Genomic DNA, 14,576 nt, shown 5'->3' on the forward strand with positions numbered 1-14,576 from the left:
TTCTTCTGTTTGGGTAGTGAGTATACCATCGTAGACTATTGATAAGGCAAGATTGCGACTGGCTATAACATGAAACCTCCATGCATAGCAGTAACATGCTCGTAATGCAGTACTATTACTACTTCCAAGTACTAGAAGTTGTTGACTGCAACAGCCAGGGCTGCACATATATTCATCGACTACAGCACGTATATAACGGTATCATATGCTAAACCACCTCTCATCTCCCAACCTCTCATTTCTTCTTCTTCGTCTTATCCACAACATCAATCCACTGCGTCCTCAATCCACGTCTCACCAATGCCGTCTCCAACGCACGTCGCTGGTCTCCCTGAACAAGCACCTCCATGACGCCCTTGGGGGCACCAGTAGCCTGCGTTACGCTGGTGCTGCTAGCGCATTTCTTCTGCAGTTCTTCGGCCAAGAGACTAGGGATGATGCCGAACACTTCGAGGTTCCAGACCTTAGTGACGGTTTTGGAACCGGTGCGGCGTTCAAGGATCACATTGACCTTGGGGGCGGCGCCTGCTTTGGGCTTTACCTCGGAGAGGGTTTGGCCGGGTCGTAGGATGACGTAGTGGGCTGTCATGAGGGAGTGGTCGTCGATGAGGCGCTTGAGGAGGCCGTCACGGGTGGTTTTACCGCGGGCGAGAGTGCTCTTGTCATCGGCGGAGGAGGAGGTGAAGATGGTGTTGGCGAGGTAGGGGTTGAGGGTAATGATACGTTTGTTTTTGGGGTCGACGAGCGGGGGGTTTTGAGATTGGATATATTGGTCGAGGTGGGTGGAGATGTCAGTGTATTTGTAGTAGTTGCTGGGGTGGGTGCTGGATAGGGCGGGGAAGATGGTTGGAGTGAGTTTGTTGGTTGGGCGATAGAGAGTCTGCACGGTCAGGGTTTGGCCGACTGAGGGGTCACCGCTGTCTGTAGATGCGGACTTGGCGTTGTTTGCTGAAGTGGCAGGCTTTCCTGCGTTCTCGACGGCGTTCTTGGATGGGAGTCTGTAAGGGACGAATTCTACAACGCGACGGTCATTGAAGTCCACATCGAGGATGACGGTCTCTTGGCCGTTGCGGTCTTTGGACTTGACCAAGCGCTGCTTGTCCAGGTATTTGATGAACTTTTTCACGTTCTTCCAGCTGGTCTTCTTGATTTGGTAGTATTGGGCTTGTTTTGCGGTGTATATGGGCAGGTGGGGTGTGATCATGTTCGATATCAGAGCAGATGGTTGGACGGGTAGAGAAAGACCGTGGTTGGTAGCGGACGGGTTATCTTGCTTGAGCTTGTAGAGGGAGTAGAGGAAGGCCTTTTCGAAAGCCTCATCAATTTCTTCAAGTGGTCAGCATAGTGACCCCCATGTTGTTTTGAGCGAAACTCACCTTTAGTTGTGGGCTCCTTCTCTTCAACCTCAGGTGCCTCCTCCTGAGGGGCATCAGGCACTTCGTCCGATGCTTCCTCGCCTCCAGCTCTTGAAGTAGCCTCTTCACCACCTACTGCTAGGCTCTGCACGCCCTCTTCAATCTCTCCTACATCTTCGTCCTCTTCCAGTTCATCATCCCAACCCTCCAGATACTCTGGAGCGGGCTGACCTGGCTTGGAAGACGAGCTCCAAGCCCATAACTCGTCACCTTCCCAGTGCAGACCTCGAACGGCATGTCCCTTCGTGCCCTGGACCTCACCAAGGGCAGAGATGTCGATCTCGCACACACCCACAAACAGCGGTACCGTATGCCTATTAAGGCTTGCAACAGCTACCACTGCGCCCTTGACGGCACGCTCGTCGAAAGGCGGGTCACTGGCCAGACCCGGCGTCATCAGGTCGGCTCCTCCGTGCAGTTTCTGCATGACCATTTGCGGGGTATGAAGCAGTGGCACCAGATCTGGGTTGTGCCAAAGTGTATATACCGTAGGGTAGAGGCGTCCATCGGCGCCGGGGCCGTGGTCGACTCTGAACCACAGAACCCGTTCATCGGCCCCGGGATGTGTTCCAACATACACCGTTCCTTGTACTTCGCGGAGCTGAGGTCCGGCGGTCGTAGTAAAGCGTGCGGTCAAACAGTTCTCGGGGAGTAGAGCATTTCGAATGGAGGTAAGGTTTGGCGCCGTTGGGTTGGATGCGCCTGGAGCTGAGTCGTCGCCGCTGGTTTCGATCGGTGCACTTTGTGGGACCTCGATCTTGTAATCGCTGATAATCTGATCGGCAATCTTTCGACGGTCGGATGACCGCAGGGGAGAAAGATTTTTGATCTGCGATTGTCTAGTGTGAGCGATGCGCTCAAAAAGGCACGATTGACCTTCTTGTAAAGTGGTGCGGGGGAGGGGTAACGTACCGTGGGCTTCTTCTTGAACATGATGGAGGAACGAGGGTGCAGTGGTTTAGTAGACGAGTATTAGATGACGATCTAAGCCATGCAGCCCACGCCAACAGAAATGGAGTATCCGGGGAGTGGATAAAGGGAAGAAGAGGCTATTCGGAGAGCTGCTGAGGGGACGAACGAATGGATTTGACTACCGCAACAACAATCGCCCGCGTGGTCCCCGCTTCCCGAGGTTTCAACACATTCTACGCATACATCACCGAATAACATCATTACCAGCAATCAAAGCATGAAAATCCTTAGAACTTCAATACTCTCTCAATCTTCACCAAACGCACAATTTGTTTTCCTGTCCAGTATCATGTAAGAGGATAGCGGTAGTACCTGCCGGAGAGTCCTACTGCACCGTTCAGGTTAGGCCCTATTGTATACTTCGCAGGCACCCAGGTAGAGCAAAACACACAAATTAGAAGTCTACTCACCAGTCCTCAGCTCAATCATAATAGTCATCATAGAACCCATCATCCATTCCATAGTCTGGATGGTCATAGCACTCCTGGAGTGGCTCACTCATGTCTGCCTCGCAGTCCTCGAAGTCGTAGTGGCTCTGGCCTCCCTCATAACCTTCATACTGGTCGTGATAGAATGGAATTGGTCCTTCATCCCAACCCGCATATTCTTGCTCATCCGGCTCTGCTCCCCTGTGCTCGCAATACTCCGAGTCGAGCTCGCTATCTTCTTCTTCCTGCTCCTCGTACTGCTCTTGAGATCCTTCCTGCTGCTCGGCTTCCCAATACTCCTGGTCATACCGTCTCATGGTGTCTAAAATCTCCTTCGCTTCATCGTAGTCCTCGAAATCGTACGGCTTCAATCCATAAGATAACATGAAATCATGCATGCCGTTGAATCCAGCTTCCTTGATCATCCGATACTGACTCTTCTCATTGGGAGGAATGTCATCTGGCTGCTGAGGGGTGACCTGAGAGGGCGACATGATGGCTTGCGGAGATGGGGAAGAAAATTGTTAGCAGCGCTCTGGATACGACAATATGAGAGAGAAATCTGAAGGTGAGGAGAGGTAGTAAGTAGTCCATGAGAAGCCAGGCCGTTGTTAATTTGTAGCAGTGCCTTCCATTTCGGGCAAGATTCGGTCACGGGATATTACCATGATCAATAGAGAGAATACTATCAAGACAGGCTGCAAAGCACACCGACGAGAATCTTGTAGGCCATTCTTTGCAGGCCATTGTTGCCTTCCTCATGACCCTCAACGATTACCAGTCACTTATAACGACTACTAGAAGTCGATTCTATCTCGACAGCAGATACAAACAATGCAGTATTATACGAAAGAGGACGGTACATTTGAAAGTCACAGCTTCAATATTGATATTTTTATAGGTACATAAGTGGATACCCGATCCGAAGCGAAAAGAGCATCAGACGGCTAAAAGGGCTCGTATAGCCGTCAGATAGAAACAAGAAGGAATGTCTATATGATCCGAACTTCCACGTCTGGCTGGGAGCTTAGGCGTTGAGGTCACGGGCGTGCTTCTTCTCAGTGACCAGCCAAGAGAAGGTCTCCTTCAGGACGCTGAGGAACTGGTCGGCGCTCAGAGAGCTGAAGTAGCTGGTGAGGTTGTCGCTGGAGACGGCGACGCTGGAGCTGCTGGGGGTGGCAACAGCGGCGGCGCTGGAGCTGGCAACCTGGATGTGGGTTTGCTGGGGGGCGCTGCCAGTGACAGTGACCTGCACAACGTCAGTCGAAGTCTGGTAAGCAGTGGAGACCGCAGTCTGGACGGTGGTTTCAACGTCGGTGACAACGGCAGCAGCAGCAGCGGTGGTGGTGGTGGCGCTTACGGCGGAGCTAGTCGCAGCAGCAGCGCTGGTGGTGGAGCTGGAAGCGCTGGAAGTAGAGGCACTGGAAGTAGTAGCGGCGGCAGCGGCAGCGGAGCTGGTAGAAGAGGCACTGGAGGAGCTGCCGGAGGAAGTGGCGTTGTACATAGCAGGGCCGGGGATGTCATAGGAGCTCAGGCTCTGGTAGATGTTGACCAGGATACCCGGGTCGGTGTCCTTGTAGAGGGCTTCACCCTTGGTGCCCGAGTAGGTGGAGCTACCACTACCGGTAACCTTCAGGTTGAGACATTGAGGGTAGTTCTGGGCGCCATCCTTGTTTCCAGCGGAGTGCAGGGCAATGATCTCGTGACGCAGGACGTAGTTACCAGACTCGAGGGTCGAGGGGATGGTCACAGTCCAGCTATTGTTGTTGGAGATCAAGTTGTCGGTGGCCCAGGTTCCAGGGACCTCGGTGTCGCTGATAAGGCCGCTCTCGTCGATCTTGAAGAACTCAAGGTCAGTCTTGGTGACATCGGAGCAGTCACCGTTGCAGTTGGCAAGGTAAGTCAGGACGGGACCGTGATGGCTGGAGGGCCAGTCAGTCCACTGGAGCTCGACAGTACCACCAGCCTTGACGTCAGCGGAGATAGCACCAGGCTTAGCGCTCTTGTGGCAGATGATGTCAGCCTCGGCGTATTCACTGCCGTCGACGAAGCCAAGGTCAGTGGCTTCGGTAGACCAGGCAATGGTCTCCGGAGGGTCACTCTCATAGGCGTAGGAGGTGACGATGTATCCTCCGTAGTACTCGCCGTCGACGACAGCACCAGACACATAACCGTGGCCAGCAACAAGGGCGGCCGAGCCGAGGACAATACCAGCAATCTTAGCGACAGACATTTTGCAGGCTTTGGTTTAATCGACGCACAGCGTGATCGTGGGTAAGAGGGATCGGTTGGGAAAGAAAGAGTGACGAAGCAAATGGTCTTCAATCAATGAAGCCAGGAAAGGAAAGCAAGAGAATGGATGGTTCTAAGACCCCGGGAAAAGAAATGAATGAGAAGCTGATGAGGAAAGGAAGAAAGGTCGAAGCAGGACGTGAATCCAGCGCCTTTATATAATGCTAGCCATGGTCGTAGTTCTATCAAGTCTCCGCCCAAAGCTCAGACCGAACGGTTTCGAACCAGGATAAATGAAAGGTTCACTCCCCGATAGCCATGCTGCAATTAGATTTCTTGGCAGCTGTCAGGTTCCCACTGTCTACAGGGCCGACTGAGACGCGGAATTGATTGGGATAGGGTCATCGCAGACGGAGAGTCTGGGATTGATGAAAAGCAGGCACTAGACCACAGACCACAAACACGCCGGTAGGTTCCAGAGTCGGAGGTCGAGACACCCTTGCAGGAGCCAGTTACTACTTGGGCATTAGCGTTGTCCAAACAGGGGAGACGGAGAGGCGCCGAAAAGGGCCCAGCGAATTTAGCTACATACCGGAGCAGAAGAGTGGACCGAATGCCGGAGGCCCTCTGGCCGTCCGGCGGCAGTCTGCGACATGGCGAGTTTCACTCTGGAGCTATTCTGGCTCCAACTCCGCCCTGCCAAGAAATGCCATTTTTGCCAGTTCCGCCGGAAGTGGCTTGTTTAGGTTATGTCAGTTGTTGGAGAAAGAAAATCTATTTGATTTTGGAATCGATAGAGAGAAGAGCTTGAAAGCCGGGGTGAAGTACTTCATGGATATTAGATGGTTGTAGATAGCCAACTAACTTAACTGCGGAGTTAGTTAGTCGGGTGGTACTGCAGTAGTCAGCGATCAACCACGTGCTCACTAGTCCCTATTGAACTCTTGCTCACCTCCCTCAGTGGCTTTTAACAGTACTACACTTCTGTTCTGGGAGTTTTTCCATGTTCTGCGTGATGAAATGTGGCGGGAAATCAAAAAGAGCGACAAGCCTGAATCTCAAAATGGAGGGGCGCATCAATGCCACCTGCCACCCAATAGAGATGGTGCCACCCCGTCACATACATAGTGGTGATAACTGGGGCCGGGGCCCATCCGACAATTAGATTGAGACCGCCGATTTAATTGCAGGGAGGGCCGCATCGAATCCGGTCTTGGCAATGCCCTTACGAAGTAGAGTCAAGCTTCTCATGATTCATTCGTTCACCTTCTCAGCTTTGATTAACACCTCCCTGTAGGCTAATAAGCAACAGCCCTGTATTGATTGGGTGCCGCCCAGTTTCTGCTGGATGGAGTTGGTCCGGATTGCCTGCTAGTCCGTGAATTGAAAACACATTTGTGGCCGCAAACGCTCCTTTCGATAGGACCCTGAGGGTCCACGCGCTCCATGCAGGGACCGCTATTGCTTCTTGAAGCGCCCGACTTGGTCTAGGAGTGCAATCCCTTACTGATTCTCATCAACTTTGGGAAGTCTGGACGCTCAGTGGTGGTAGTCTGTTACTGGTAGATGGGTGGGACTCTGATCCTGATCCTAGCTGCACCGTTGGGGTCTTCAATCCGAAACACACCCATTGGCGGAGTTCGCTATCCACATGTACCAGCGACCAACCAAGCTTTTTTTCCACAACGGCCATCGGTATACTTGTTTGATAGGGAAGGGACGGACTCCTGTGCAATTATTCGTCGCCCGCAGGTCTCTCATGTCTTGCCATATTTAGAATGTCAGTTGTTGCAGATTATATAAACGGACGTCTTGTCCTAGCTGCGACTGTGGTTATTTGCCTAAAGCATTCTTGTATAACTGAACCCCAGCCTCAATTCAAAATCCTTGGGCTGGACGTACACTGATTTGGTTTTCTGCATTCTGCTTTAGGCTTGCGACTAGCCGAAACCTCCTGTTGCGTATAATCAGCCAGCCATTCAGCGGTGATCCGAAGTCCACGTTCCAATGATAGTGTGTATGCATAGTACTTATTTATGAAAAATATAGATGATGCAACTTAGCATATAACGAAAACGCTCATTGAACGAGAAAACCTTGTAACCTTTACTCGGAAGTTTGTCGTACGCTCGGCCCAGCTACTACTTTAACTTGTACTACTACTACATATTGTCACGATCTATGTACTTCTGCAATTTGGGATCTGACTGCGTTCACTGTGCGAATCATGATCCCATGTAGATCAGGCGGGTGTTGGTAACTGCAGTCCTTGCATATTTTGGACACAGGACCTTAAAATGTCACCCAAGCCACCTGCAGCCAGCTCTTGAAGGAAAGACTGTAGGACATTCTCTCTTAGCACTGACTCGTGTATTACTTGAAGCTACTATCGCTCTATGTCAGAAGTTCCATGGAACCCTCAAAATATATACTTAGCCCTCAACATACGAATTTGTCATGAGGTTTGGCATCAATAAGCCGGAATAATCTATGGCGCTCACCTTCTTGTTGAAAAAAGCAAAAAAAAAAAAAAAAAAAAAAAAAAAAAAACATGAAGTGACTGCGAAAGCATCATGGAACCTGCTATTGGAGTATAGGATCTCCGCCACTAGCAACTTGATGTGCTTCAGCTGTATACTGTAGATGGCAGAATTTTCATATAGTAGATAATGGTTTTTCCCTGGAATGGACCGATCGACACCGCTCGGTAGGTCTTGAATGGTCAGCCACCCAACGAAGCACTTTATGAGAAGATAGACTAGACCCCCCACAGTAGATCAGTACACTTTTGATATTTTCCCGCCTACTTCCGGATTAAGTCTTCTTTTCTTCTGATGTCCTTGCGCTAGTGAATATCGGTTTGCCGTGAGATCTTCGCTGCGGAAATAGCATTATAAGCACATTGCAATTGCTCCAAAGATCGCGTGGGCATGCGGTTGTTTTATGGGTCCTAAATGATTTCGATTGCGAAAGATAATTTGGTCTTTACGGTCGACTAAAACCTACATTCTTCCATGGCCTCCTGTGCAGGCATCCTAAAAGCACGTCATCAGATAATTCGGGATGACCGACCATTTATTGAAAACGAGTGCGGTGAGGCCTGCTAGAATGTAGATTCGACTAGTAATGCACTGTCCAGGGTAACTTGATGTGGTAAGTGAAGAGGCCCAAAATTTGGGATTTTATTGGTACCTGATCTGCTCCGCACGGTGAACTCGGATCGAGTGCTGTCAAAACGCTTATCGTCACCTTTTCAGGGATGCGGTCTGATCGGGATCCGAGGGTGCTCTGTGGGAAAATCCCAGGCAAGACATGACGGATGATTTAATTTGCTGACCATTCGGAGTTACACTGTGGCGTCATTCCATCGCGCATCTCCTGAGTATGCGAACGACTGCTGGATTAAACTTACTTGACTGCGGTCATCTTCTTTCTTAGCAGTCTTAGCAACCAGGGAGAACCATCCATACTTAGGCTGTCGTACGTGGTGGATGTCCAAGTTGCTGAGAATGGTAAACGCAGATAGTGCAGTCTGGACCAATTGACGGTGAGATATGCTCCATAATGATCCGCGAACAAAGCGCCACTCTCTCCGATCCGCGAATGTGCTCATCATTTGTGGCTGATCAAATACCAAGTAACTACGGTAACTGGTATTTAATGTACCGAGAGACACGTTTATCACTCAATGCACACCTGCTTGCCCAAGTACTGTGGTGTTCCCAATGGAGTAGGCCTGTTCTGAGAGTGTTGCGTTGACGGAGAGGATATCATACAGATGTGTCACAAAATGCGGTGCGATCTGACAGGCTTGATCCAATGGCTCGGAACTGAGCCGCCCGCCTACCGTAGGATCAACAGATTATCTCTAGTAGTACGGAGGAGTAATATTCTCTCATTATTCTCAAAGCGATAATCGATTGATGATGGAGGATCGGAAGAAGTCAGCATCCACCCACCAAGACATGGACACGATTTACACAGTAGGTGCACTATAGTAGTACTATTGACTTGTAGCCCGCTACGTGTCCCGGAACTTGTCAATCAAATGACAGACGAAGACACTCCATAGAGCGGCGGCGACATCCACCGAACTTAAAGGCAATAGTACGGAGTAGAGTACTTGGTGTAAGTAGTTAGTAGTCAGTTCAATGTTCGGAGTAATAGGAAGGCGTAACTTTTGGTGATCAATTAATACCACCTCAATTATCACTGGTTGCCGTCTTCGGGCGCCCCTCCCAGGATCGTTCCCCGGCCAATGGAAACTCGGCGGCCTAGTTACTCCGTTCCTGGCCGAGATTTGTCCATTTTGGGACTAGTGCCACTCCGGGGCGGCCTCACCGCGACTCACTGTCGAATCCTCGCAAAGAGTCGTTTTACAGCAAAGTGCCTCAGTCAGCAGATAACCATTGATTCACTTCCCTCCCCTTCCTTGTCCTTGGCCTCTCTCTCCCGTCTCCAGGACTGACTTGCCGGTCGGACGCCGTCTCCCGAGTCATCCTTCACATCTCTCTTTCTAGTCTTGTCCTATCCATCGAGATTCTACTCGGATTGATACACTCGCGTCTACTATCCTCGAAACTTCTGCGCTCCGACGCCCGGCCTGGATTTTGCACAGTGACTCCCTTTTCCCAACTCTTGCCGCGCCTCCGCCTCCGCTCCCCCCCCCTACGCCAGCCGCCCTTACTCAACAACCCTACAGTTCCCCTTCAACCACCCTCTGAGAATCCACCATCTTCCCCTCCTTTCAATCCGCTCCCAATTTAGATTCTTCTGTGTCGCTGTCGCCTCGGTTGATGGACGTGGGGTACTGCTGACGGAGGCAAGAGAATCGCGCCCGCAACTGCGCCCGCCCAGCACATTCCCGTCCAAGTCGGCCGCCCTTTGTCCTCCTGTCCCACCGTCCGAAGTGTCAACAATCTGGATTGCAAATACATAAGGTGTGGGTTGAAAAGCAGGCTGTGAGGCATTCTAGGGAGAATTGCAGGCATCTCCCTCTGGTCTTCTGAAGACTGCTGTGAGAGTCAAATGATGGGATCGGCAGAGGCTGCCTCTTCGCCTGCGTTTCCTTTCCTGGACCCGATTGTCGTTGATGACGAGATGGGGCACCCTTACCAGGACGAAGATATGGACTTTTTAGATACTGCGAGGCTGCAGATGTCGGCGGAAAATGCAGGGAGGGACTTTGACGACATCTTCTCACGCGCCACTTCATCCCGCCCGGTCGCGGAATCGGAGCCATCGTGTCTGTCGCCCTCGGAATTGTCTCTCAAGCGATCGTACCAAGACCAGGATGCGTTGCGACAAGTGAATGTTGTCTCGTCCGACTCCCCCGCCGAGTCCCCGGATGGCTCATCTCCGAGCTCTTCCTCCACATCACCGCGGAATCATCTTCGAAACCCGTCCGTCACCTCGTCTGCGTCGGTTGTCCATAGCGAAAACACTGTTATGCCGTTCGGATATGCGACAGAGGATTGGATGAATCCCGACTTGTCATCAGTGAAGGAGGAGTCGCTGTTCGGTCTGGACCTTTCCCTGCCAAACCTTGACGGCGCGTTTCCCACAGACACCGATCTTGAATCGAGCAACAAAGCCATGGATGCCGCATTTGATTTTGAAAGTGCCGCCAGCAGTCCTAGCCCTCTGAAATCCGAGTCTGCGCAGCCCAGAATTGCTAAGAGATCAAAATCTCAGATGCGGAGTGTTTCTAGCACTTCGGCCAGACATTCTGCCTCATCGGTGAGTTCCCGTTCTTTCATTGCCGCCAGTTCGATCGTGCTCTGCTGACACATAGTACACAGATGAATGGGTCATCCTTCTTTCCTCGCAACACCAAGGAGCCTTCGCCGTTCTCCGTTTCGCGAAGCTTCAGTCAGGCCAAGTCGCCACTGGGCCCTTGGGGAGGCCATTCACCGTCATCACTTTTGGAAGAAAGCTTCGGTGGAATTAACATGAATGGCGGTTCTCCGCTTACTCCGGGTCTTAATTTCGGACCGAGTAGCTTCCCATTTGGTGTCAACTTCGCACCGTCCCCTTCTCCAACCACCGTGAAGCAGGAGACGACGCAGCGTCACATGCTAACCGTGCATCCTACCTCCCTCAAATCACGCGTGGAGACTCAAATTCCTATCAGGCTGACCCTCTTTCCGTTACCGAATGGCGTCAAAAAGTTGCGCTTGCCGAGCCACACCATCTCGAAGCCGAAATTTCTTGCACCGCCGACTGTCGAACGGTCCCCGGAGATTGTGGAATTGCACACCAGTCTCGTTTGCACAAGTGCGATGCAGGATCAAGAGAAGCTGAAGAAGGCGTTTGCCAGAGCAAGAGGAGATAACTCTTACCGTTCATCCAGCTCTAGCCCACGTTCCGCTGAAGACATGCAAGAAGACGATAAGCCACTGGATGGCGGAGAAGTGAAGATCTGTCCTGGTTGTATACAGCGTGAGCGGAAGCGTGCGTTCAGGAAAAAGCAAAGAAAGCCGGAGGAAGACGAACTCTTCCAGAAGGACGAGGAGAAAAGGGTAATCGTCTTCAACACCAACGAAGTCAAGGAATGGGCCGAGCCATCGAAGAATGCCATGCCGAGCTTTGGCGACGCTCCGATGCCTAATATTCCTCCAGGGGCCATGCAAGTGGAGTTACCGATGCGTATCGCATGCTACTGCAGGCATCAGAATGAGAAGCTTGGGTTTCAGTACGTATACCCGGCTCTAGGCGGATGTGGTATTGTAGCACTTTGCTAACTTTAGTTTTTAGGGTCATTTTCACTGTCAAAGATTATAAGGATAACGTTGTTGCTCAGGCGATAACGAATTCTATCATGATCACTGACGACCACAAAACTCATGCACCTCCCGCTCCACCAGCTCCTGGTCCATCTCCTTCTCTACCGGACGGGACACAGCTTCCGGGCGTTGGCGTGTTCCCTTCGAGCCCCAGTGTTGACACAGGCAAATCATCGGCCCCGTCGCAACAAGCATCCCAGTCATCTTCAGCTACCGATCTGCAGGGTCTGCAGCAAAGGTTCAACACTCAATATCTGACGTCGGGCTCCTTCCCCGTGTCCCAGTCCTCAACGAACGGCACAACCACCAACACTCAAACGCCGCGGAGTCTTTCTCGACAGACTTCGCCGAACGATTTCCAAGGGCCGATGAGCAAGCGTCGCAAACACAGCAACTCTGGGAGACTGCCATCGGAACTCACTATGACCAAGCTGGAAAACACGCAGTCGTCAGGTAGTGTCTCCAGCTCCTCGGCTCCTAACAATGATCCACCTTTTCCCAGCACTCGCGGGTTCGCATCCCCGGCGGAGAGGCCCTTTGTCACTGCTTCTGCCATATCTAATCAGTTCCCTAACGGACCGCCGACTCCAAACGGCGCAGATACCAACCCCTTCCTTAACACCATGCAACAGCAGAGTTTGGACAATTTTATCCAGCAACAATTGATGTCTGCACCGAACTCCGCCCAACCAAGTCGTCCAGGGACCCCTGGGGGTTCGCGCAACAATTTCCAGGATCCAAATTACAATATTTCCTTGGGACCCAACACGTCCTCACCAATGTGGCCGCCACTAACCAATGCGGGAAACCGGTTACCTTCCGTCATCCACAAATTGGTACCTGCAGAAGGCTCTATTACGGGAGGCACAGAGGTTACCTTGCTTGGAAGCGGCTTCTACCCTGGGATGGAAGTCGTTTTTGGTGACACTTTAGCCACCACTACCACGTTCTGGGGTGACAAGTGTCTCAACTGCCTCACACCCCCTGCACTTCAACCCGGGCTTGTGGCGGTGGTTTTCAAGCATGAACATCCCACCTTCGGCCAGATGCAGCCAACTCAACCTCTGATGCCAAAGCAGCAGCAGTTCTTCCGTTATGTCGACGATCGCGAGTTGCAGATGTATCGCCTTGCTCTTGGTATCCTTGGACAGAAACTCGGCAGTCAAGCAGATGCGTTCCAGACGGCTCAGCAGATTATGGGCAGTGACATGAAGGGCGTTTTCAACCTACAAAAGGACTTCCCAGGAGGCTCTGGTGGTGGTCACCAGCGGCAGGCGGCTGGGCTGGAGTCGCAAGTCTCACTTGGTGACCTTGATGGCAGAATGTGGAAGTATCTCGAGTTTGTCGATCTTGATGACAGCCCACGCCCACCCAGGTACAATTCGCGCTCTGCGACAGGCCAGACACTGCTCCACTTTGCTGCCTCCTTGGGCCTGACACGGTTCGTGGCCGGCCTGCTTGCGCGAGGTGCCAATCCCGACCTGCAGGATAACACCGGGAACACGCCGATGCACTTTGCGGCTCTGAACGGTCATGCGCATATCGTCAACAGGCTCCGTCTTGCCGGTGCCAACCCTAATGCCCGTAGCATTAGGGGCTTCACTCCAGCAGACCTCGCTACGACCTTGCCTGCTCACCAGGCGGCCTTGATACCTGCACGTCATTACCGCTCACGTAGTGTTGGATCGCTTTCCTCCTCGCGTCGCAGACACAGCAGTTCCGCATCGTTACATTCCCTCTGGGACTCTTCATCTGTGTCGGGCTCTTTTGACCATGCCGTTGAAGACTCCGATGACTCGGAAGACGACGACGATGTAATTGATTATAGCGCCTCCCGCCGGTCGAGTATGCATCACGAGCGGCCAGTGTCGATTCCTGGACCTGAGCAGCCAGCAGAGTCGGACGATGCTCGACCATTTTCGCCTCCGGCCGCCCTGGTTGCTTGGCGTAACCAACTGCAGGCCCAAATCAATCAGTTCCAGCAAAGTGTGGCCAACGCCTTCCCCAATCTGCCTGCGTTGCCGCCTATGCCCGCACTGCCTGACTACCAAGCCCATCCGATGATGCGTCGTATCACCAATCTGGTTCCTCATCGACCGAGCACCGCGCGGTCTGCCAAAGATGGCTGGTGGGATATGCTGACGGGCAATTCCGCCCCTACGGGTACAGAGCTACCCTCCTATGAGGAACTCTACCCGCACAAAGAGAACGAAGATGATGAGCAAGCAACGCGCTTGAAGAAATCGAGTATGCTTCAAGCAGCGACGGAGGCAGCACTCGATCAGCATTTCGAAGCGCAGGCCAGCACATCGGAGGTCGTCCGAACCAAGCCAGAAAGCGAAGATATCAAAGATATCCGGATTGGCCGCAAGGTGATATCTCGTGAACAGCAGAAGCACCTTCGGGAGCAGCAAGCGCGGCGAATGAAGGGCCTAGGTAGCGATCGGAATCTGTATTTCATCTGGGTAAGTAGGACCTCTCATGGAATTGTCAGTATCACTTTGGAACCACTGCTAACGGCTGCTAGATTCCGCTCCTTCTGTTGGTCATCTGTGCTTGGATTCGGAGTTATGTCCCGGGCATCTGGGAAGGCTTTACCAGCGGCTATGAATTCGTCAAGGCTCAATATGCGCAGCGCGCCTTAGAAGTTGGCCATTGACATCTGTTTTACTTTTCCTCCTTTCCTTCATCTGTTTTGAGCTAGGGCGTTCTGTCCTCTGGGTCGGTAATACAAACGGGGCATG

At 52.1% G+C, this 14,576-nt stretch overlaps 4 protein-coding genes across 4 annotated transcripts; 1 reads left to right on the forward strand and 3 right to left on the reverse strand.

Annotated features, from left to right (window-relative positions):
• Positions 1-210: 210 nt before the first annotated feature.
• Positions 211-2,363, reverse strand: BO79DRAFT_200001 (putative RNA binding protein Ligatin/Tma64). Its single transcript, XM_025681462.1, has 3 exons — positions 2,328-2,363; positions 1,377-2,244; positions 211-1,326 (listed from the first exon to the last, which is right to left on the reverse strand). Exons 1-3 carry the CDS (start codon positions 2,346-2,348, stop codon positions 236-238), a joined length of 1,980 nt encoding a protein of 659 aa, XP_025536739.1. The 5' UTR covers positions 2,349-2,363; the 3' UTR covers positions 211-235.
• Positions 2,364-2,808: 445 nt separating this feature from the next.
• Positions 2,809-3,309, reverse strand: BO79DRAFT_257737 (uncharacterized protein; the record flags this gene model as incomplete). The annotated part of the gene is made up of 1 exon (XM_025686257.1): positions 2,809-3,309. One exon carries the CDS (start codon positions 3,307-3,309, stop codon positions 2,809-2,811), a length of 501 nt encoding a protein of 166 aa, XP_025536740.1.
• A 378-nt stretch (positions 3,310-3,687) lies between these two features.
• Positions 3,688-5,222, reverse strand: BO79DRAFT_39693 (lytic polysaccharide monooxygenase auxiliary activity family 9 protein). The gene is made up of 2 exons (XM_025689182.1): positions 4,176-5,222; positions 3,688-4,064 (listed from the first exon to the last, which is right to left on the reverse strand). The coding sequence occupies exons 1-2, from the start codon at positions 5,046-5,048 to the stop codon at positions 3,843-3,845; spliced, it is 1,095 nt and encodes a 364-aa protein (XP_025536741.1). The 5' UTR covers positions 5,049-5,222; the 3' UTR covers positions 3,688-3,842.
• Positions 5,223-9,821: 4,599 nt separating this feature from the next.
• On the forward strand, positions 9,822-14,575 carry BO79DRAFT_39706 (putative membrane-tethered transcription factor (SPT23)). Its single transcript, XM_025689183.1, has 4 exons — positions 9,822-10,786; positions 10,849-11,741; positions 11,804-14,297; positions 14,360-14,575. Exons 1-4 carry the CDS (start codon positions 10,076-10,078, stop codon positions 14,489-14,491), a joined length of 4,230 nt encoding a protein of 1,409 aa, XP_025536742.1. The 5' UTR covers positions 9,822-10,075; the 3' UTR covers positions 14,492-14,575.
• The last annotated feature ends 1 nt before the right edge of the window (position 14,576 follows it).

The sequence above is a fragment of the Aspergillus costaricaensis genome (assembly GCF_003184835.1).
Source record: "Aspergillus costaricaensis CBS 115574 unplaced genomic scaffold BO79scaffold_28, whole genome shotgun sequence".
NCBI lineage: Eukaryota > Fungi > Ascomycota > Eurotiomycetes > Eurotiales > Aspergillaceae > Aspergillus > Aspergillus costaricensis.